This window comes from Labrus bergylta, chromosome 1 (assembly GCF_963930695.1).
Source record: "Labrus bergylta chromosome 1, fLabBer1.1, whole genome shotgun sequence".
Taxonomy (NCBI): Eukaryota; Metazoa; Chordata; class Actinopteri; order Labriformes; family Labridae; genus Labrus; species Labrus bergylta.
Genome location: NC_089195.1, coordinates 32,327,277 through 32,351,818, shown reverse-complemented (window position 1 = coordinate 32,351,818; position 24,542 = coordinate 32,327,277). Strand labels below are relative to the sequence as shown.

The following is a 24,542-nucleotide window of genomic DNA, read 5'->3' as shown; positions in this document are numbered from 1 at the left end:
AACAGTGCATGGAGTTCACAGAGTAATGGTAAGATCCTCCGTCATATGGAGTTTGAAATATTTGATTCTTCTTGGTATTCATGTGATTCTTTCTTCACAGCCTTTGTGAAAATTCACTGCAAGACTCAAAACATCGGACAGTATGAGCAGGAGTCACGACTTGACTGTGTAATCCACTACTCGGGAGAAGTAAAAGATCCTGAAATCATGTTGGTAACTTGGAGTAGAGAGGGGGTTGAAGAACCTGTACTTAAATACGACCAAGGAAAACTAACATCGTTGCCTGGATATTCATTTGCTGAACCGTCCTGGAACAACAAGAACGTGAACGTATCCCTGCTCATTCACAAAACTGCTGTTAAGGACGAGGGAGTTTATACATGTTATGTGTGCACAGACGGTGGTTTTAACACCAACCAAACCAGACTGAACGTCACAGGTGAGCTCTAAGATAAAACTTTGTCTCAGCTTTTTGGCACACACACACACACACACACACACACACACACACACACACACACACACACACACACACACACACACACACACACACACATCATTTTGAGGGAATGATTTATCTCTGAAGCAGCCCCTGAGAGCTCATTTTTCTGTCTGTTTGTGTAAACATTTATAAGATTAAAGACAGAAGATGGACTGCAGGAAAGATGTAAAAGTGAGCTAGATGGAATGTAGATTGTGTGGAGAACGGGAGACTTTCCTTCCCCATCAGTCTGGTATTTACCTTCAACAGAGACTGTTCAATGTTTGCTCGGTGTCTTTGCTACTTTCTGTTTCTTTATGACATATAAGATGTCTGCTGTCATAAAGTACATTTGCTTATCACACATCAAATATCAGTGGTAAAATAATAGTGTGATGATTGATGTCGAGGGTTGAAGTTCAGATTAATAATCATGTTTCATCTCCATCTTCTCCTTCAAGCCAAATACGGAGTGCCAACTATTCAGCCTCAACCTCAGGACATTGATCTGAACACCGACGGTTCCCTGACATGCAAGTCCACCGGCTACCCAAAAGGCCGACTCAGCTGGTTTGATAAAGACAACAAGCCTTGGTTAGAGCAACCCGAGGTGAAGGTGCTGAAGACAGAGAATGGTCTGTTTACCCTCTCAAGTACGCTGAAAATACAGCGAGGATCTGCCTTCTCCAAGTACACCTGCAAAGTGTTCAACGCCAGAGGAGACGAAGAGGCGGAGGAATCTTTCATCAGTGGAGGAAGTTCACAGAGTCATGCTCAGTCCTCTGTGGAAATTCACTGCAAGACTCAAAATGTTGGACAGTATGACCAGCAGTCACGACTTGACTGTGTAATCCACCATGCTGAAGACCTAGAAGATCCTGAAATCGTGGTGGTAACTTGGAGTAGAGAGGGGGTTGAAGAACCCATACTTAAATACGAAAATGGAAAACTTACATCATTGCCTGGATATTCATTTGCTGAACCGTCCTGGAACAACAAGAACGTGAACGTATCCCTGCTCATTCACAAAACTGCTGTTAAGGACGAGGGAGATTATACATGTCATGTGTTCACAAACAGTGGTTTTAACACCAACCACACCAGACTGAACGTCACAGGTGAGCTCTAAGATAAAGCTTTGTCTCAGCTTTTTGGCACACACACACACACACACACACACACACACACACACACACACACACACACACACACACACATATGGATCATTTTGAGGAAATGATTAATCTCCGAAGCAGCCCCTGAGAGCTCATTTTTTAAGTCATGAGTTGTGTGCGTCTGTGTAAACATTTATAAGATCTACTTAAAGACAGAAGATGGACTGCAGGAAAGATGTAATAGTGAGCTAGATTGAATGTAGATTGTGTCGAGAACTAGGGACTTTCCTTCCCCATCAGGCTGGTATTTCAATCAATCAATCTTTATTTGTATAGCGCCAATTCATAACAAGTGCTATCTTGAGACACTTTACAAAAAGCAGGTAAAAGAGCTTACTCTTTGCTATATTACAAAGACCCCGCTTAATCCGTCATGAGCACTTCCCGTAGTACATTTAGAAACTGCAAGTACCTCGAGCAGGCCTGATAGTCGAAGGCTCTACCTCCCATCGTACAATTAGAGACTTTTGGTACCACGATCAGGCCTGATAACCGAAGGCTCTACCTCCCATCGTACAATTAGATACTTTTGGTACCACGCTCAGGCCTGATAATCGAAGGCTCTACCTCCCATCGTACAATTAGAGACTTTTGGTAACACGATCAGGCCTGATAACCGAGGGCTCTACCTCCCATCGTACAATTAGATACTTTTGGTACCACGCTCAGGCCTGATAATCGAAGGCTCTACCTCCCATCGTACAATTAGAGACTTTTGGTACCACGATCAGGCCTGATAATCGAAGGCTCTACCTCCCATCGTACAATTAGAGACTTTTGGTACCACGCTCAGGCCTGATAATCGAAGGCTCTACCTCCCATAGTACATTTAGAGACTGTAGGTACCACATGCAGACCTGATAACCGAGGGCTCTACCTCCCGTAGTACATTTAGATAATGTTCACTGTTTGCTCTGTGTCTTTGCTACTTTCTGTTTCTCTATGACAAATAAGATGTCTGCTTTCATTAAGTACATTTGTCCTGCTTATCACACATCAAATATCAGTGGTAAAATAATAGTGTGATGATTGATGTCGAGGGTTGAAGTTCAGATTAATAATCATGTTTCATCTCCATGTTCTCCTTCAAGCCAAATACGGAGAGCTTACTTTTCAGTCGCAATCTCAGAACATTGATCTCATCACGAACGGTTCCCTGACATGCAAGTCCACCGGCTACCCAAAAGGCCGACTCAGCTGGTTTGACAAAGACAATAATGCTTTGTTAGATCAAAATGGTCTGTTTACCCTCTTAAGCACGCTGAATATACAGCGAGGATCCGCCTTGTCCAAGTACACCTGCAAAGTGTTCAACGCCAGAGTAGACGAAGAGGCGAGGAATTCTTTCATCAGTGCAGGAATTTCATGAAATATTTGATTCTTCTTGGCTATATTACATAGACCCCGCTTAATCCATCATGAGCACTTACCGTTGTACATTTAGAAACTGCAGGTACCACGAGCAGGCCTGATAGTCGAAGGCTCTACCTCCCATCGTACAATTAGAGACCATGGAGAACTTACACCATTGCCTGGCTATTCATTTGCTGCTGAGCGATCCTGGAACAACAAGAACGTGAACATATCCCTGCTCATTCACAAAAATGCTGTTAAGGACGAGGGAGTTTATACATGTTATGTGTCCACAGACAGTGGTTTTAACAAGAACCACACCAGACTGAACGTCACAGGTAATATGATAAATATATGATAAAACTCAAAATGTGACATCAAAAATCTGAATTCAAGCCATATTTTTTGGGGGGTTGGCTTTAAAGGAACATAGTGAATAGACAGTGTGTAGCGTGGTTACTATAGTAATATGTTTTTGTATAGTAAAGAGTCTGCTCCGTTGTTTAGTGGCCGAGGCAGAGGAAGAAACAAAAGCGAAGGAGAGAAGATGATGAAGAGGTTTTAAGGCGAGGGATTAGAAATGGAAATGAAAGAAAAGTCAAAGCATGGACGGTTAAGGTGAAGGTCAAAGATGAGCCATTCATCATGGCCTTTTCTTCAAATGCTCAAACGTTACCAACGTGCTCCCGTGTTAAGAAAGTTCTGCTTTACAAATCTGGGAGGAAACAAAGAGGAAACATTCAAATTTCTTCAAAAAAAGAGAATTAAGTCTAAAGTTGCGGTTTGAAGAACTAACAAGAGGAAACGAGACAAATCGGCCCGCAAAGAATGTTACTAGCAGCCTGATGCAAATCAGTTCAAATAGTACGCCCTTGGCAAATCAATTAGCCAATAATATTTAGGTTATTTTGGGATTGGCACCAGGGGTGGCCAATCAGATTTCAAGGGGGGGCCCACGCCAACCCTTTTTAGACACGCCCCTGTTTGTAGGCGACTATAAATGTCGAAGATGGAAACTGTGTGAGTCTGACACAAACTCAAAACACAGAATCAGGCTGCCAGAAGCTCAATAAAGACGTTCCTGAAATACGACATATTTCTATAAATCAAGATGTTAAAGAAGGGTGAATATTCAGCGTTATCAAATCGGATTTGCAGGTGTTTGTTTGTTTCTAGAATATGAAGAACCTGGGTGAACCTTAGGGCTTATTTGGCAGCACCCTTGATTTGAACACTAACTGTTATTTTAACCATGAGAGCTGAGTCCAAAGAGCAAAATATCCCCAGGAGTGTTCATGCAGGGAAAAGAAAATCTTGGCAGCTCAGACTGAACTTGTGAACATTAAACCACAACAAGGCTGAAGCTTCCTTAAAAAAACAAGTCGGAGCAACTTTCCCTCCCACGTTGCTTCAGTTTTGTTTCCTTCCATCTTGTAAGACATCAATAAGTCTCCAAGTGTGACCCAGTACTTTCTCTAAACCATGGGGGGGTCAAGCTTCTTGATTTCATGAAAGTTTTGATCCATTGTTCATACTCTTTGACGGGAAAACTCATGAACTGGTTCGTTGATATCTGTGCAGTGACCTTAGCCGAGCTGTTACAAGTCCCCACATCTGCTGAATGCAGTAAACGGTCACTTATCATCAGCTGATTAATATCTGTTTTACAGTCGACAGTCGCGCGTTTGCAACACCAAAATCTCCTCCAGGCGTTGTCTTTACTTTCTACTTTGTCTGGGAGGGCAGATCATTAACTCAGACCCCCCCCTCCCCCTGTAGAGAGAAAGAGAAAGTGAATGTTTGCAGCTAAAAGTATCACAGGGGGAATTTCCCACCACTGCATGACACGCCAACCTGGTTCCAAATATCTTCTTCTATGTTCTATCTTTGTATCCATGTGAAGTATTACATTTGTAACTTTTTATTTTCTTCTATTTGATTTTTTCAGGGCTGGGACAAGACACCAAAGACTCAAACATGATTTTGGCCACCATGATAGTGGCTTCTGTGTTGGTCGTCGGGTCTCTGATCGTGGGGTCTCTAGTGTTGCTACTTTACAAAAGACGATCTTGGCGTGAGTACCATTAAATATATATCTGTATATTTTACATGGCAGCTTGAATCCAAAAACTGACCATTGAAAATGCATTCCTGTTTATTTAACATTTAGCCATCTTAACTTTAAATCTCTTGAAATTCAAAATTGTATTAATATATTGAAACCTATGTCATTTTGCACCAGAGGAGGATGTTGGATGCTGTCCTGCATCCTGGACTTTGCAAATGCATTGTTGTAACACCTTAAAGGGGACATATTGTGTTATGAAAAGTCCACTTGTACAGTGTTTTTGAACATATATTTGGGTAACCTGAGTTTCTACTGACCCACAAAATGTGAAATAAACCCATCCAGTCCTTTGTTTGTGGTCTGCATAAGTCTTATAACACAGAGAAAAATGCTCTGTTTCAAATGTGCTCTCCTTGCGATGTCACAGTGGGATTCTGGTAAAATATAAATAAAACCCTCCCCTAATATCTCCACACATGGACTCCACCCCCAGACTAAAACAAAACTTTAGCGCAGGTCGGCCATTTTTATTCTCTCTACAGAGGAGTGATGTCTACGGGGAAAACTCAGCGGGGGCTCATTACATTTAAAGAGACACACACACCAAAACGGAGCGTTCTGAGAGAGCTGTTTTATACAGGGTCACAAACCTCCTCTGGTGCTTGATTCATGTTATATTTTGACCAAAGCACAGCACAGATGTTTCATTTAGACCACAGGGGACTGTTTGAAAAGGTGGATGGGGGGGGGGGGCGGGGGGGGGGGGGGCTAATATGTCCTCTTTAAAGTACCATTATCAAGCACGAAACGGATCACTCACACTACTAGTCAAAGCGAACTGGCCTTTGTGGTCAAACGTGCTTGCCTAGTGTGAGTGTGCCCTTTGTTTCCTGTCAGAGCCAAAAGGAAATAAATACTCCTGACAATGGATAACACGGGGACTTTTAAAGGTGGACAAACCTGATCAGCACTTGGCATGCAGCCACGTTATGCACGCTGGGAAAGTACGCTCTCCTTTGTTGTCGGGTTGGGTTCATTAGTGTATTTACTATAAATGTGACGTTTGTTTTTAACAGTGGAGTGAGGACATGAGCTTTGTTTTAAAAAAAACGGCGGTCAACTGAAGTAGATGTTTGCAGTGAGGGAGCGTTCACTTTTATTTTTCCTTCTGTGTTCCATTTCTTGATGCACAAAATGGATCACTCACACTTCTAGTCAAAGCGAACTGGCCTTTGTGGTCAAACGTGCTTGCCTAGTGTGAGTGTGCCCTTTGTTTCCTGTCAGAGCCAAAAGGAAATAAATACTCCTGACAATGGATAACACGAGAACTTTTGAAGGTGTCAGACACTAATTTTTGTCCCGAGTTTGTCTACAAACCCCCCAATTAAGAGAAAAGTCAATCCACTTTTCAGAAAGTGTGTGCTCAAACAGGCCGTTTGTAGATTTTCCCGTCATGACATCACAAAGGGCAGTAGCCCCTCCCCCAGGTGGGTGACACTCCCACAGCTAGGTGTTTGTTCTGCCCTCTGAGTCTGCCTTCTCACCGTAAACAATAGGACATGGAGCGAGAAAGCCCGAGCCACCCAAGCCCTTCCAGAGAGGGGGCGTGGTCAGACACAGCTCATTTACATATTTAAAGGTACAGACACAAAAACAGCCTGTTCTGAGCAGGGCTGAAATAGAGGGGTTTATAGACATGATCAAATACAGGATCAGAGTGGATTTAGAACATGAAACTTCACACATGTTTTGAGGAGCTCTGAGACTTAAACTGGTTGAAGAGGAGGACAATATGTCACCTTTAAAACCCGCCTCAGCTCCAGCTCTCAGATTGATCAGAGTGGACTTAGAACAAGAACATCACAACTTTCACCGTAGTCTACCTTAGGGTAGCTAGTAGGAGTGTAAACCCACACAAAGCAAAAACAGAAAGCTGTAGAGAAACTGCACGTTGTGGACTTGGCTGAACACAAGAGAAATCATTACGCAGGTAGACATTTTAAACCTCTTAAATCAGACTGTGTCTTTAATAGCTTGAGGGTTTTTTTTTTTTTTTAATTCAACGAGGCGATGTGGGGCCTCCTGGGCTATATCTTCTGAAACATCATGTAACCAAATAACTCACCACAAATAGGTTTCACATGTCATTCCGAGGCCTGTCCATGCATGTCCTCCTGCCTTGTTTTCAACTGTTGATAACTTCTGTCACATAACAACTTACATGTACAACCATCGGTGTTCTAACTGGGCTCCAGGTGTTTGATGGGCTCCCTTTAGTGTCTGATTTATGAGTTGGCTGTGTAGGGTGATGTCAATAAATTTACATGGTGTTGTTTTTACAGCCCATTGTCCTCCACCATAATTATATATTGGGTTTTTTCCAGGTGACCATCAAGTCATGATACACATGGAGGAAGATGAGTCTCGAGAACGTCTTTGTGTTTAAAGTCACGATTTAATCTTCATTCACACTCTAACATTTCATCTGTTTTTCAGGATGGATGTTCAAGAAAGTCTGACTACAGGTAAATATAATTCAAACATTTGAGTTGGATTGTCACTTTTTAAACGTCAATATAATTCTAGTAAGAATTAGACGACATTAAAAAAAAAAGTTTCGATACCTAGTCCCAAGTGCACAATTTTGGTTGAATTTCCATTTTTTATTGCCAAAAATGTACAAGCAAACTCCTGCACATTGTCTGAAATTGCACATAATACATTGGCAGCAATGTGTTTGTGCAATTTAGACAGTCACCACTTCTGCTGTCTGTTTGTTAGACATAAAAAATCATCACATCTTCAAGACACACGAGTGTGAATTTGAATGAGCCATTGCAGCTTTGTGTTCAAAATATTAGGGCTTCAACACTTGCCACCTGCCAGAGCCCATTTTTCTCCACATCCGAGTAAGCTGATGTGAAAACGCAGCAGGATATAATCAGGAGAATTCAGCTCAAGCCAATAGGAGGGGGGGAGTGACGTTTATATACTGTGACTGCTGCACCGTGCATATAGATTTTCAGGCAGATGTGAAAACAGCTTGTGACTGAAGGTCTTTAGTTTTTATTAAAGCTTCAATACTTTTTGATACAATGCATCATTAAGGATTCTCAGATTGTCTTATTTTAAAACAAGTGGCATCAAAAACTGTTGCAAATTCAGACAACCAAACATGGTAATAAGTTTGTTACTAACCCTCCCTTTTCCTTTCTTTTTCTCTTCATCTCTCTGTGCAGGAGAAGCCAAGACCACTCTTACTGACGACCACTGAAATCAACACTTCTTGTTTGCTTGAACCTGCATCAGCATTTTAACTTTTCCTAATGCAAACATCCATGTACATAACCAAGTAAAGCTGTGATTTAACAGAAACTGTAAGCGCTTTGTTCACCCTTAATCTACCTGTCTACTTAATCTCTAGGAGTAAAAGGGGTCCAGGTCAGGCTCTGTTGTCTTAAAGTAACCACATTGGGAACCGTTCCGACACCACGGAGTCTCTGATGTTGATTTATGGAGGACAAAAGTGTATAATGTGATGATTTAGCCCACGCAATAACTGTAGCTTTTGGCAGCTTATCAGCCTCCTTCTTACTCCCTCTTCACATTCCATGTCTTTAGTGAAGGGTTAGAATCATGAAATACTTTTAATTCGTGTGTGTGTGTGTGTGTGTGTGTGTGTGTGTGTGTGTGTGTGTATTTTAAGGAAATGCAACTATTTCCTGCCAACGTTTCTTTTATTCATATATGTTGTGCTAGGAGGGGTTAGAGGCATAAAAACAGGCGTGCTTGCTGTTGCCATGGTGCTTTCAGACACTCTCTGCCAGTCTGCGCGGGCGCAATCAGGAGAACAAAAAAGTTTGGGAATTTCATTCACTGTGTGAGAGTATGTAGTCATAAGACAAACATTTCAGGAATGCCAGACATCCATCAAACTGGTCGGAGGCAACAGAGCAGGCTGTGATAGGCCCTTTTTTTGAGGTTTGGTTTATTTAACTTTTTTCACAACCGAGTTCTCAGAGAAACCGCCTCACATGCCTTTAAAATCTTGAATTCTGATCAAGCCTGCGTGTCAAGCTCGAGCCTGTCAGACCAAATATTCTCTACTGTACTGAAGACAAGCCAAAAGTGGAAAACAAAACTCCTAATCAATCATAAATGTGAATGATTAACTGTTCTGTAGCACACAGTTAATCATTGACCTGGTTGGAGAAAAAGCAGTTTATGAAGTTTATGAGTTTATGAAATCAACGACAAACGTCCTTACACTACTGTCAGTCATTCAGATTCTGTGTGTCGTGAAAATTAGGTTTATATACATGTATGTGTTTGTAAAATGAACTGTATACTCTTTTAATTATTTTTTTATCGTGTTTTTTAGCACTAGCACCTTGTACAAACTGTGAATTGTGATTGTATGGTAATAAAACAAAGTCTAAATAAAAAAAACATAAAACAGCCCTGTGATAAAGTTTCATGTTGTGTGTCATGAAGGATAGCTCTTGTTTAATGAAAATAAAAAATACATTCAGGCAAAAGTGGTGCAGCTGTCGATGTAGTTGTTGATGACGATGTATTAAAGGTCACACATTATCCAAAATACAATTAAACACTAATGTGTCTCTAGGCCGTCTACAAACCACCCCCCAGTTATGAGAAAAGTCCATCCTCTAAGTCTTTTGCCTGCTCCACTTTTCAGAAAATATGTGCATGAAAATGTGTGCTCAAACAGGCCATTTTGGAGATTTTCCCTTCATGACATCACAAAGGGCAGTAACCCCTCCCCCAGGTGGGTGCTTAAAGCTGTTTGTTTGCACTTACTGACGTCGTTTCGTCCCCTCTAGATCCTCACTTGTCTTGTTCTTACTCCCTGATGTTCGTCAGGGAGCCCTGTGTGAAAACATCTGCACACTCTCTGATATTCTACTTCGCACCGCTCCTCTCTCGGTTGGTGGCATGTTGTCTTGTTTTGGCCCGTTTCCATTTTCATCTTCTTCCCTTATATGTTCATCTGATGACAGAGCAACTTATCGCCACACAAGATCTGATTTATTCATGACCTGTCAAAGCATTCATCACACTTCCTCGTTCTCTTCACTTTCTTTAAAACCGACTCATAAGCGCACTAAAGCACCAAATGTTCATGTGATTGCAGCACTATTTGATCTCTCTGGTTATGGATGTCTCTTAAGCTGTTTTCACACAGGACAGCCTGCCAACTGAAATCCATCTGAGTTGCATTTTCAGTGAGTCCGACTCGATAATGCAGGATTTCCCAATCTTGGGGTACCACATGGAGTCCAAATGGGGTCCCCTGAAATTTCAAATTATTGACCAAAATAAAATATATAAATAATATGCCTTAATTAAGCTACAAGACGGTATCCAGTTCCTTGTAGCACATGCTAAAAACGATCCAGCATTGTAAAATACAAGCTCACCTGGCTGTACACATCAGACACTGAGAAACATAAAATCCCCCTTTGTGCACCAATCTCACCCCGGCCTGTCTGCCCCGGTCTCAAGCAAAAAGCTCTATGTGTTTTGGATGTCTGTGGTCCCCAGAGCTTTGTGAAGTCAAACTGAGCTCACAATCCATTAAAGGTTGGGAACCACGGCATATAATGACAGATTCTGCCTTTATATTAATGCTGTGGTTAATTGGACGTATTCAAAGTATCAATAAACGAGTAGACAAGAACACACTGCCACGAATAAAGCAGCTTCATGATGTGCACATGGATCCTTGGTTGTCACTGGCCGGGTAATATGAATAAATGTGAGCTAAGATGAGCTGGGATCTTTTTAACTAAAAATTCCAAAAAATCATGATATGGCTGAATTTGTTTGTTTTTCATATCAGCATTAAATACCTTCCTCATCATATCATATCAGTATCACTTTCCTCCAGATCAAACTTCAATAAGTCAAGATTCAATTCCTGTAAATCATTATAGACTGGAATGCTGCCATCATAACAGAGCTCACTATATGATGCTGTTTTTTAGTAGAGCATTTTTTTATTTACCATTTGTTTTAAACAGACAAAAGTCATTTCAATGGAAACCTGAGCTGTAGTTTCCACGTTTCAAGGACAATATGAGCATGTAAACAATAAGGTTCCTTTTCCAGTTTGCCATAATCCAAATAAATCACTTTGCTGTTGACTTAAATCATTCCCACAATGGTCAACAGAATACCAAGTTTAAAATCTGCTCTAGATATCTCCTGCAGTTACTGTTTCAGTTTGGTTTGTTGGTTCTGCCTGCATCTAAATCCAGCCTGCAGAACAAGTGAGATAAGCTCCTGTTTTGTGGTGAACAGAGAAAGAAGAATGCTTCCATAAATAGAACAGATCCAGATCAGCTCTGTTGAAATAAAGTCCACTTTCTGACAAAGAGTACTGCCGTGCAGACAACACAAGTTTTCAAAGTATTACCCGTAGCATAAACAACATTCATTCATTTCTGTTGTTGTTGCTGCTGCTCTGTTTGTCTCTGTCTGTCTTTTTCTTTCCATCTGTCTGTCTATCTCACTTTACAAGCCCAACACCATTGTGACAGATGGCCCCTCAACCAAGCAGAAACCTCTGGTGTCGAAAAATGTGGGAAAAAAAAGTGTCCACTAGAGGCTGGCTGCAGAAGCACCAGAAGTCACACACACACACCCATTTTAAAAACGCTACAGTATAAATAAACACGTTTTCAACCTGGTTTAAATAACTAAATAGGTCTGGTTAGCTCATGTCTCGATCGGCACACACTGTAAGAGGGGTGATTTTTTTTAACAACTCAGCTGTTTTGATTTTATGAAGGATGAGCGTTTTTCAAAATAAGGAGCGTAGCTGACCTAAATGACAAGCGGACACGGTGTAACAGTTTGTCAGGAGGCTTAAAATCCGCCTCAGCTCGTTAGGTTGAATGAAAGTTAGGCTGAGACGTGATTTCCAGCATGGAGACCGCCATCAGTGTTACTCCAGCGCCCCCTGCAGGAACAGATGGGTGAAATCACTCAGGCTTCGTATATTCATATTTACAGTGTACGAGTTCAACATGAGTCTGGTCCTTTTCGAGGTTTCTGTCTGTTTTCTTGCCACTATAAATTTGCTAAATGTTGCTTAGCGCTCCTACACGTTGCTTTGCAGGATGCACGCTGGAGCTGTTGAAGCCTTGCTCAAGGGCAGTACTCGGGTAGTGACCTGGCACCTCTCCAGCTTCCATATTTTGGTCTTCACCAGGACTTGAACCAGCAACCCTTCAGGTTCCCAAACCAAGTCTCCACAGACTGAGCTACTGCCGCCCCAAAGAGTTTTGGAGTGGCGGCTGCTGCGGGAGCCTCCCTCAGTAATTTTTTGACTTTTTTAAATTCTTTTTTGTGACTCATAAAAATCCCATCACTTTGACTTCAAGGTGTTTTATGTGCTTTATTGGGTCCATTTGTAGGTTGTTGTTGTTGGCCCCTTAGGTCTTAGTTGACACAGCAGACAGCCAGCAGCCTCCTTCTGTCAATCTTTGATAGCTTTGATTTTGAGTTTAACCACAATGCATCCTTCTTGTCATGAATAAAGAAAGCTTTGAAGACCAAAGCTCTTCTTTTGTTTTGTTGCTGTTTTGTGCCCCATGTGGCCACTTGAAGAAGTGCAGTTGTTTTGCACTTCCTGTTAGCTTCACTGTTAGCTTGTTAGGTTACTGCTTGATATGTTGTCATAATTGTTTCAAAGAAAACCTGTAAAGCATGTGCATGTTTTCATGAAGTGCTTTTCTGTAAAACATGAAGTGTGCAATGCACGAGCATTCACACTAACACAAATATTTATAAAATACATAGATGATATTTATGTGTCCTCATGAGGCACATAGCTGGAATCAACAGGAGAGGAGTGAGAGCAGGTGAGGGCTAGAGTCTGTTGAAAGTATTTGAGGACACCTGGTGGACAGCTCGGGCATGGCAGGTTATGGGGAGGAGGAGGAGATTAATTAAGGGCCCTAGGAGAAGGGAGCAGTCTGTTTTCGAAAAGGTGCTAGGACCTCTGAAGAATATGCTTAAAATCACAGCAACACTGTAATTCTATATCCTTTATTTTCCTCCTTTACAATGGAAGCCTCAGAGCTTCAGTTCAGACGATTACCAGAAGAGGGCAGCATTGGAGGACAGCATACACTCTCTTGCAGGAAGTGCAGATGGATGGATAGCACTTGTGCAGAATCTTCAAAGACACTTCTGGACCCTTAATTGACACAAAATATTTCCTTGGTAATAACAAAGTGTTTTTCCAGTCAATGCCAGTGTACAGATTATTCCAAACATATTCAAACATATTCCCTCTGAACTATTTCTCTTGTACATTAGTTATTAGTTTTAACACTTAGAAAAGAATCAGAACAGATTTTGGCCCAAGGCCTCATTCAGATTGTCATATATATATTTTTTTTTTCATGTTAGCAAGGGCTGAAAAATATTCCTAAAATAGAAAATGTTCTGTACAATGTATGTTTTTTCTTTTTTTTTCGACTGCTTTTACTATTTTCCACATTTTTTGTCAACTATGAAAATAAACCTAGGCACAATTTTTGCAAACAAGCGGACTGTTGTTTCACCATTCAATAACCTGAGCTTAATACAGAATTTACAAAAAAATGAACCACCTTATTTGTTAACAGGCAAAAATAAAAAAAAAGTAGAATAAAGAAATCTAAGTATTTGATTCCCTTTTAATAAAGGGTTTCTTTTGCTAGCCTTTTGATTGACATCTACAAAGCCTTACTATTTTTTTTTAAATAATGAGAAGACAATAGTCTTTCCCTGTAATTAGTTATTGTGTATTTACCTTATTCTTGGAAGATAAAGATAAAGATAAACTTTATTGATCCCCGTGGGGGAAACTTGTGCATTACAGCAGCTCCAGAAAACAAGGGACGGGAATATACTTATAAAAAATAAAAATAGAAGTTAAAAACAGATCAAACATATTTACATCATTTAAATAAAAAAATACAATAATGTAAAAAAAATACAATAATGTAAAAAAATACAATAATGTAAAAAAATACAATAATGTAAATGTAAAATTACACAGTTACTTGTTCTTAAAAAAACACACACAGTGAGGTGGTGATGTTGTTAAAGAGTCCGATTAAACAGTCGATTAAAGAGGTCAAAATATAAAAAGTTCACCACAAAAGTATTTTAAATATTTAAAACCTGTAGCCTGTGAGTGATTCTAATACGACAAATTTGGCCCGCAGGAAAAAAAACGTTGAAGTAACTGGCTGTACTGTGTCGTGCACTTGTGTTTACATTCCAACAGCTAATTTAAGTATGCCGTCGGCTTCAGTGTGTTAATTGTATTCCTATTTCAATGTATAGGGGCTGGAGCTGTGCTGTATGTTTTACCATCATCACCTATCATATGTTTGTGTTTGCCTGACAGCTGTGTGCTGATAAATAAATGCCATGAACCTGAGAGAAGTTGTCGCGTGATCTCTACTGTCTGCTGAGATAGAACCAGAAGAAGGGGGTTACAGTAGTGCAGTGACCAATTTTAACAAACCCAATATTGTTTAGAAAAGTCACTTGAGGGATGAATGTGGAAGCTTTCTGAAGCGTGCTTAGCTTGAAGAAATGAACACAGTCCATTGATGATTTGATTTGGATATTTCAATCCATTTCTTTTTAAACACTTCTTATCAAATAAAGGAAAATATGACGAACCACTGTCTATAAATAAAACAAACAAATCCGCGTTGGATGCGTTTAACTCCGACAGGCTGACACGGTAAAAAAAACTGTTTGCCTCCATTCAATCACCTGTCCCACCTCACCTGGAGCCTTGCCTTAACCACAGCATCCGCCCAGGCTACACATAGTGCCCAGTAGAGGGCCAACACACACAAGCACAAGGAAAATAGCATCACACAAAACAAACACCTCATTTGGCTTTAACAAGTAGCATGAGTGCAAGATCATTTATTGTGATTGGTTGTACATTGTCGAAGGTCTATGATGCTCCAACCTTACCTGGTCAATTTTACCTGACTTCACCCTATATGATGAAACAGCTCACACTTCTCCTTTTCAGATTACACTAAACTGCTGTCGCCTTTTCTCCCTGCTCCTCTAGAAGTGGACTTTCTCCCGCAGAGCTCGAAAAAACTGCCAAATGCTTTATAGACTGCGGTCAAGCCAGCCGCTCCTCGAGTTTACATGGTGAAGTGAGCCGCCCCTAAATATGAAGTGCCCACGTATTCTGATCTTTATGGTAAATGCTCCGGACTGGAGGCTCACTTCACCATGTGAACTCCAGGAGCGCCTGGCTTGACCGCAGTCTATATTGAATCCATCCCTGCGTTTAATGCTGCATTCAGGTGCTGCTCGGCTGGTCCAAGTTTCCGAGTTGGGAAGTTGTTCTTCGGACTTCAGTGTGTTCACTTTGATTTCAGTTTGGAAAGTTGTAACAACAGCAAAAAACAGCGTTGATGCTATGAAGAAGATCAGTGAAATGTAACTGTTAAAAGTGATATCTGAGCAAAAAGTTGATGTACAATACGTTAATTAGCTTACTAAAAAGTTTTGGAAGGGTTACTTTTTAAATGTATTCCCCTACAGATTACTGATTACATGTCCTAAAATGTAATCTGTAATGTATTCCATTGGATTACTCAAGTAAAGTAATGTAGCCTGTTGGAATGTTTATCTGGAACACTGACTTTAGTTAACACATGCTTTAGAGAACGATCTAATTACTGCCTTCTTATGCAAGTACACAAAACACCAATGTGATAAATTTTGTCCTGCAACCCTAGTGGTGCCAATACATTTATGGACTAAATGGTAGGCTGCTGTCATGTTCCACCACTAGTGGATTGTTTTTAATTCTGCCAAATGTGCTTTCCTTCATCATTCAGCATTCATTTTGCCACTTGTTAAACTCTAATAGTAGAGGAACAAACCCCCCAAAAAGGCTTTAGTTTTCGAGATACCCCTACCCGAGGTAGAACAAAGCACGACCATATTTTTTCATAACTTGAACATGTCTAGTTTATGAAACGGATTGTTGTATAAAAATATTTTACTGCAAAATAACTTTTTTTTGGATGTTTTATGCATCTTAACAAAAAACGAAAATTGATCAAATTAGGGCTTCTCCAAAAGGGACAGCTCTAGCCTTATCACATGTATCTCTAGGAATCAGAATTAGAATTTCACCAAATATGGACAGGATGTTCACAGATAGTTATTAGTTACAATTATGCAAAGTTTTTATCAATACTATTTTCATTTTTTGAATTTTTCACACTTAAACACACATGTAGTTTAGGCGGAAATTGAAAATTGAAACAAAAATTCAAAAGGTATGTATATCAAAGTCTGTCATTTTTTAAGTAAGGACACCAAACATTCAAATATGTCATTTTTATCTTCTTTAGACTGTTATCTCAACATAAAAGCAAGTTATGTGACTTCTCACTTGACCCTATGCTGTCACCAGCCCCTAACAGGAAACTAGTGCAGCCAGGATTTCAGGGCGACCTGGTACAATGGGGCTCTATGGATGTGTATGTGGGAGGAGGTGGCCACAAACAATAGATTAAGACTCAACAACAAGACACAATATAATTGTATTCTGTAATATATATATATATATAATTAAACATTTTATAGTTATTTCTAATACATTTTGTCTCATATTTTCTATCTTGTATATGATTTATATGATGACACTCAGAGTCAACCCGCTGCTTTCAACAATATTATAACCTATGACATTGTTCATAAAAAATTAAAGCATTGTCTTGACATCAGTTGTGAAATATTAATGATCTAAAAAACAGTATTGATATATATAACCTTGAGTTCTTGGAAATTAAACATACTTCATATAGTCTATTTGTATATCGGCCATACAGCCTGTTGTAGTTTTTTAATGTATTTCAGTCATATAAAGATGGTGTGTCGTCACCATATCTCCTGCTTTTAAGAAGAACCCTAGTTACTCCAGAGGATACACTGGATGAAGGGATTGTTTTTATAATACCCTAAGTATGATAAAGTGTTAAAAAAAAAAGCTACAATAGTTATTTTTGTTGAATGATTTATCAGGCAACCAATGGAGCTGGGATACAAAACAATTCTTATGATGGCGTAAATGTGTGTAAGGTAAATTAGGACAACAATCATGCAGACATGTTTATAAAAAACGTCTTTATACACTTATTTTACCTCATTATATATAATGACATTTAAGTTTTAAATGCTAATTACAAAGGACGATTTCCACTTAAGACAATATGGCTGTGAACCTGAGAGCTTAACACCGTACAACTAAAAACCTTTGTGTCACATTTAAGCATCCCCTGGGGACAAAGTTTGACCTCTTATCTCTTCGCTGATCTTGTCCTGTGCTTGTGTAAGTTGTGTTTACTGATGAAAAATCTCCTTCTGCCAAGTATGAACCGTCAAATATATCCCTAACTCTGAATGTTGGCTGTAGAAAATGACACCAACCCGCTGAAAGCAGTAACGAATAAGAATAACTTCACAGAAGAAAATATATTCTATCTTAAGGTCTTGTTTGCTTTTGTAAACCATTTCACGAAATCAATATAAGTTTAAGTGAGCTCCATAACCAACCAAAACGATCCTCCCAGGAGCTTTAAGAAAACAACTGCTGCAGAAAATAACCATCAACAAAGTCAACCAAACAAACAAAGATAACACAACCAAATCAGGACAACATAACCAAATCAGGACAACATAACCAAATCAGGACAACATAACCAAAGACAAAACAACCAAATCAAGACAACACAACCAAATCAAGACATCATAACTAAATCGAGACAACATAACCAAATCAGGACAACATAACCAAAGACAACACAACCAAATAAAGACAACACAACCAAATCAAGACACCACAACCAAATCAAGACATCATAACCAAATCAAGACACCATAACCAAATCAAGACATCATAACTAAATCAAGACAACACAACCAAATCAAGACAACACAACCAAAGACAACACAACAAAATCAAGACAACACAACCAAATCAAGACATCATAACTAAATCAAGACATCATAACTAAATCAAGACATCATAACTAAATCAAGACACCATAACAAAATAAAGACATCAAAACTAAATCAAGACACCATAACTAAATCAAGACACCACAACCAAATCAAGACACCATAACCAAATCAAGACACCATAACCAAATCAAGACATCATAACTAAATCAAGACATCATAACCAAATCAAGACAACACAACCAAAGACGTCACAACCAAATCAAGACACCATAACTAAATCAAGACATCATAACTGAATCAAGACACCATAACCAAATCAAGACATCATAACTAAATCAAGACAACACAACCAAAGACAACACAACCAAATCAAGACACCATAACCAAATCAAGACAACACAACGAAATCATGACACCATAACTAAATCAAGACACCACAACCAAATCAAGACAACACAACCAAATCAAGACACCATAACTAAATCAAGACACCACAACCAAATCAAGACACCATAACCAAATCAAGACGTCATAACTAAATCAAGACATCATAACCAAATCAAGACACCATAACCAAATCAAGACATCATAACCAAATCAAGACACCATAACTAAATCAAGACACCACAACCAAATCAAGACAACACAACCAAATCAAGACACCATAACCAAATCAAGACATCATAACTAAATCAAGACAACACAACCAAATCAAGACAACACAACCAAAGACAACACAACGAAATCAAGACAACACAACCAAATCAAGACAACACAACCAAATCAAGACAACACAACCAAATCAAGACACCACAACCAAATCAAGACAACACAACCACATCAAGACACCATAACTAAATCAAGACACCACAACCAAATCAAGACACCATAAGTAATCAAAACATCATAACTAAATCAAGACATCATAACCAAATCAAGACACCATAACCAAATCAAGACATCATAACTAAATCAAGACAACACAACCAAATCAAGACAACACAACCAAAGACAACACAACAAAATCAAGACAACACAACCAAATCAAGACATCATAACTAAATCAAGACATCATAACTAAATCAAGACACCACAACCAAATCAAGACACCATAACCAAATCAAGACACCACAACCAAATCAAGACACCATAACAAAATAAAGACATCAAAACTAAATCAAGACACCATAACTAAATCAAGACACCACAACCAAATCAAGACACCACAACCAAATCAAGACATCATAACTAAATCAAGACATCATAACCAAATCAAGACAACACAACCAAAGACAACACAACCAAATTAAGACAACACAACCAAATCAAGACACCATAACTAAATCAAGACACCAAAACCAAATCAAGACAACACAACCAAATCAAGACACCACAACCAAATCAAGACAACACAACCAAATCAAGACACCACAACCAAATCAAGACATCATAACTAAATCAAGACAACACAACCAAATCAAGACAACACAACCAAATCAAGACAACACAACCAAATCAAGACAACACAACAAAATCAAGACACCATAACCAAATCAAGACATCATAACTAAATCAAGACAACACAACCAAATCAAGACAACACAACCAAAGACAACACAACCAAATCAAGACAACACAACCAAATCAAGACAACACAACCAAATCAAGACACCATAACTAAATCAAGACAACACAACCAAATCAAGACAACACAACCAAATCAAGACACCATAACTAAATCAAGACACCACAACCAAATCAAGACACCATAAGTAATCAAAACATCATAACTAAATCAAGACATCATAACCAAATCAAGACACCATAACCAAATCAAGACATCATAACTAAATCAAGACAACACAACCAAATCAAGACAACACAACCAAAGACAACACAACAAAATCAAGACAACAGAACCAAATCAAGACATCATAACTAAATCAAGACATCATAACCAAATCAAGACACCATAACCAAATCAAGACACCATAACTAAATCAAGACACCACAACCAAATCAAGACACCATAACCAAATCAAGACATCATAACTAAATCAAGACACCAAAACTAAATCAAGACACCACAACCAAATCAAGACACCATAACCAAATCAAGACATCATAACTAAATCAAGACATCATAACCAAATCAAGACAACACAACCAAAGACATCATAACTAAATCAAGACACCATAACCAAATCAAGACATCATAACTAAATCAAGACAACACAACCAAAGACAACACAACCAAATCAAGACAACACAACCAAATCAAGACAACACAACCAAATCAAGACACCACAACCAAATCAAGACACCACAACCAAATCAAGACACCATAACCAAATCAAGACACCATAACCAAATCAAGACGTCATAACTAAATCAAGACATCATAACCAAATCAAGACACCATAACCAAATCAAGACATCATAACTAAATCAAGACAACACAACCAAAGACACCACAACCAAATCAAGACAACACAACCAAATCAAGACACCATAACTAAATCAAGTCACCAAAACCAAATCAAGACAACACAACCAAATCAAGACACCATAACTAAATCAAGACACCACAACCAAATCAAGACATCATAACCAAATCAAGACATCATAACCAAATCAAGACACCATAACCAAATCAAGACATCATAACTAAATCAGGACATCATAACCAAAACAAGACACCATAACTAAAGACAACACAACCAAATCAAGACAACACAACCAAAGACAACACAACCAAATCAAGACAACACAACCAAATCAAGACACCATAACTAAATCAAGACACCACAACCAAATCAGGATACCATAACCAAATCAAGACACCATAACTAAATCAAGACACCACAACCAAATCAAGACACCATAACCAAATAAAGACATCATAACTAAATCAAGACATCATAACCAAATCAAGACAACACAACCAAAGACAACACAACCAAATCAAGACAACACAACCAAATCAAGACACCATAACTAAATCAAGACACCACAACCAAATCAGGATACCATAACCAAATCAAGACACCATAACTAAATCAAGACACCACAACCAAATCAAGACACCATAACCAAATAAAGACATCATAACTAAATCAAGACATCATAACCAAATCAAGACAACACAACCAAAGACAACACAACCAAATCAAGACAACACAACCAAATCAAGACATCATAACTAAATCAAGACACCACAACCAAAGACAACACAACCAAATCAAGACACCACAACCAAATCAAGACACCATAACTAAATCAAGTCACCAAAACCAAATCAAGACAACACAACCAAATCAAGACACCATAACTAAATCAAGACACCACAACCAAATCAAGACATCATAACCAAATCAAGACATCATAACCAAATCAAGACACCATAACCAAATCAAGACATCATAACTAAATCAGGACATCATAACCAAAACAAGACACCATAACTAAAGACAACACAACCAAATCAAGACAACACAACCAAAGACAACACAACCAAATCAAGACAACACAACCAAATCAAGACACCATAACTAAATCAAGACACCACAACCAAATCAGGATACCATAACCAAATCAAGACACCATAACTAAATCAAGACACCACAACCAAATCAAGACACCATAACCAAATAAAGACATCATAACTAAATCAAGACATCATAACCAAATCAAGACAACACAACCAAAGACAACACAACCAAATCAAGACAACACAACCAAATCAAGACATCATAACTAAATCAAGACACCACAACCAAAGACAACACAACCAAATCAAGACACCACAACCAAATCAAGACAACACAACCAAATCAAGACACCATAACCAAATCAAGACATCATAACTAAATCAAGACAACACAACCAAATCAAGACAACACAACCAAATCAAGACAACACAACCAAATCAAGACACCATAACTAAATCAAGACACCACAACCAAATCAAGACAACACAACCAAATCAAGACACCATAACTAAATCAAGACACCACAACCAAATCAAGACACCATAAGTAATCAAAACATCATAACTAAATCAAGACATCATAACCAAATCAAGACACCATAACCAAATCAAGACATCATAACTAAATCAAGACAACACAACCAAATCAAGACAACACAACCAAAGACAACATAACCAAATCAAGACACCACAACCAAATCAAGACAACACAACCAAAGACAACATAACCAAATCAAGACACCACAACCAAAGACAACACAACCAAATCAAGACACCACAACAAATCAAGACACCACAACCAAAGACAACATAACCAAATCAAGACACCACAACCAAAGACAACACAACCAAATCAAGACACCACAACCAAATCAAGACACCACAACCAAATCAAGACACCACAACCAAATCAAGACAACACAACCAAATCAAGACAACACAACCAAATCAAGACATCATAACTAAATCAAGACAACAAAACCAAATCAAGACAACACAACCAAAGACAACATAACCAAATCAAGACAACACAACCAAATCAAGACACCATAACCAAATCAAGACAACACAACCAAATCAAGACAACACAACCAAATCAAGACATCATAACTAAATCAAGACAACAAAACCAAATCAAGACAACACAACCAAAGACAACATAACCAAATCAAGACAACACAACCAAATCAAGACACCACAACCAAATCAAGACAACATAACCAAATCAAGACACCACAACCAAATCAAGACAACACAACCAAAGACAACATAACCAAATCAAGACACCACAACCAAAGACAACACAACCAAATCAAGACACCACAACAAATCAAGACACCACAACCAAATACAACACAACCAAATCAAGACAACACAACCAAATCAAGACACCACAACCAAATCAAGACACCACAACCAAATCAAGACAACACAACCAAAGACAACACAACCAAATCAAGACAACACAACCAAATCAAGACATCATAACTAAATCAAGACATCATAACCAAATCAAGACAACATAACCAAATCAAGACACCACAACCAAAGACAACACAAGCAATCAAGACACCACAACCAAATCAAGACACCACAACCAAAGACAACATAACCAAATCAAGACAACACAACCAAATCAAGACACCACAACCAAATCAAGACAACATAACCAAATCAAGACAACATAACCAAATCAAGACACCACAACCAAAGACAACACAACCAATCAAGACACCACAACCAAATCAAGACACCACAACCAAAGACAACATAACCAAATCAAGACACCACAACCAAAGACAACAAAACCAATCAAGACACCACAACCAAATCAAGACACCACAACCAAAGACAACATAACCAAATCAAGACACCACAACCAAAGACAACACAACCAAATCAAGACATCACAACCAAATCAAGACACCACAACCAAATCAAGACACCACAACCAAATCAAGACACCATAACCAAATCAAGACAACACAACCAAATCAAGACACCACAACCAAAGACAACATAACCAAATCAAGACACCACAACCAAAGACAACACAACCAAATCAAGACACCAAAACCAAATCAAGACAACACAACCAAATCAAGACACCATAACCAAATCAAGACAACACAACCAAATCAAGACACCACAACCAAATCAAGACAACACAACCAAAGACAACACAACCAAATCAAGACAACACAACCAAATCAAGACAACACAACCAAAGACAACATAACCAAATCAAGACACCACAACCAAATCAAGACACCACAACCAAAGACAACATAACCAAATCAAGACACCACAACCAAAGACAACACAACCAAATCAAGACATCACAACCAAATCAAGACACCACAACCAAATCAAGACACCACAACCAAATCAAGACAACACAACCAAATCAAGACAACACAACCAAATCAAGACACCACAACCAAATCAAGACAACACAACCAAATCAAGACACCACAACCAAAGACAACATAACCAAATCAAGACAACACAACCAAATCAAGACACCACAACCAAATCAAGACAACATAACCAAATCAAGACACCACAACCAAAGACAACACAACCAAATCAAGGCACCACAACCAAAGACAACACAACCAAATCAAGACAACACAACCAAATCAAGACACCACAACCAAATCAAGACAACATAACCAAATCAAGACACCACAACCAAAGACAACACAACCAAATCAAGGCACCACAACCAAATCAAGACAACACAACCAAATCAAGACACCACAACCAAATCAAGACAACATAACCAAATCAAGACACCACAACCAAATCAAGACAACACAACCAAAGACAACACAACCAAATCAAGACAACACAACCAAATCAAGACAACACAACCAAAGACAACATAACCAAATCAAGACAACATAACCATATCAAGACACCACAACCAAAGAC

General features: G+C 38.9%; 1 protein-coding gene across 2 annotated transcripts; it reads left to right on the top strand.

The window, feature by feature from the left end:
- Nucleotides 1-899: 899 nt before the first annotated feature.
- LOC109975834 (titin) lies at nucleotides 900-9,536 on the top strand. Of its 2 annotated transcripts, none has more exons than XM_029275745.2 (4): nucleotides 900-1,599; nucleotides 4,958-5,083; nucleotides 7,574-7,602; nucleotides 8,317-9,536. In XM_029275745.2, the coding sequence occupies exons 1-3, from the start codon at nucleotides 915-917 to the stop codon at nucleotides 7,594-7,596; spliced, it is 834 nt and encodes a 277-aa protein (XP_029131578.2). In that variant the 5' UTR covers nucleotides 900-914; the 3' UTR covers nucleotides 7,597-7,602; nucleotides 8,317-9,536. The 2 variants fall into 2 exon arrangements, 1 of the variants encoding a protein (XP_029131578.2); XR_010667014.1 differs by lacking the exon at nucleotides 900-1,599 and adding an exon at nucleotides 1,655-3,347.
- The last annotated feature ends 15,006 nt before the right edge of the window (nucleotides 9,537-24,542 follow it).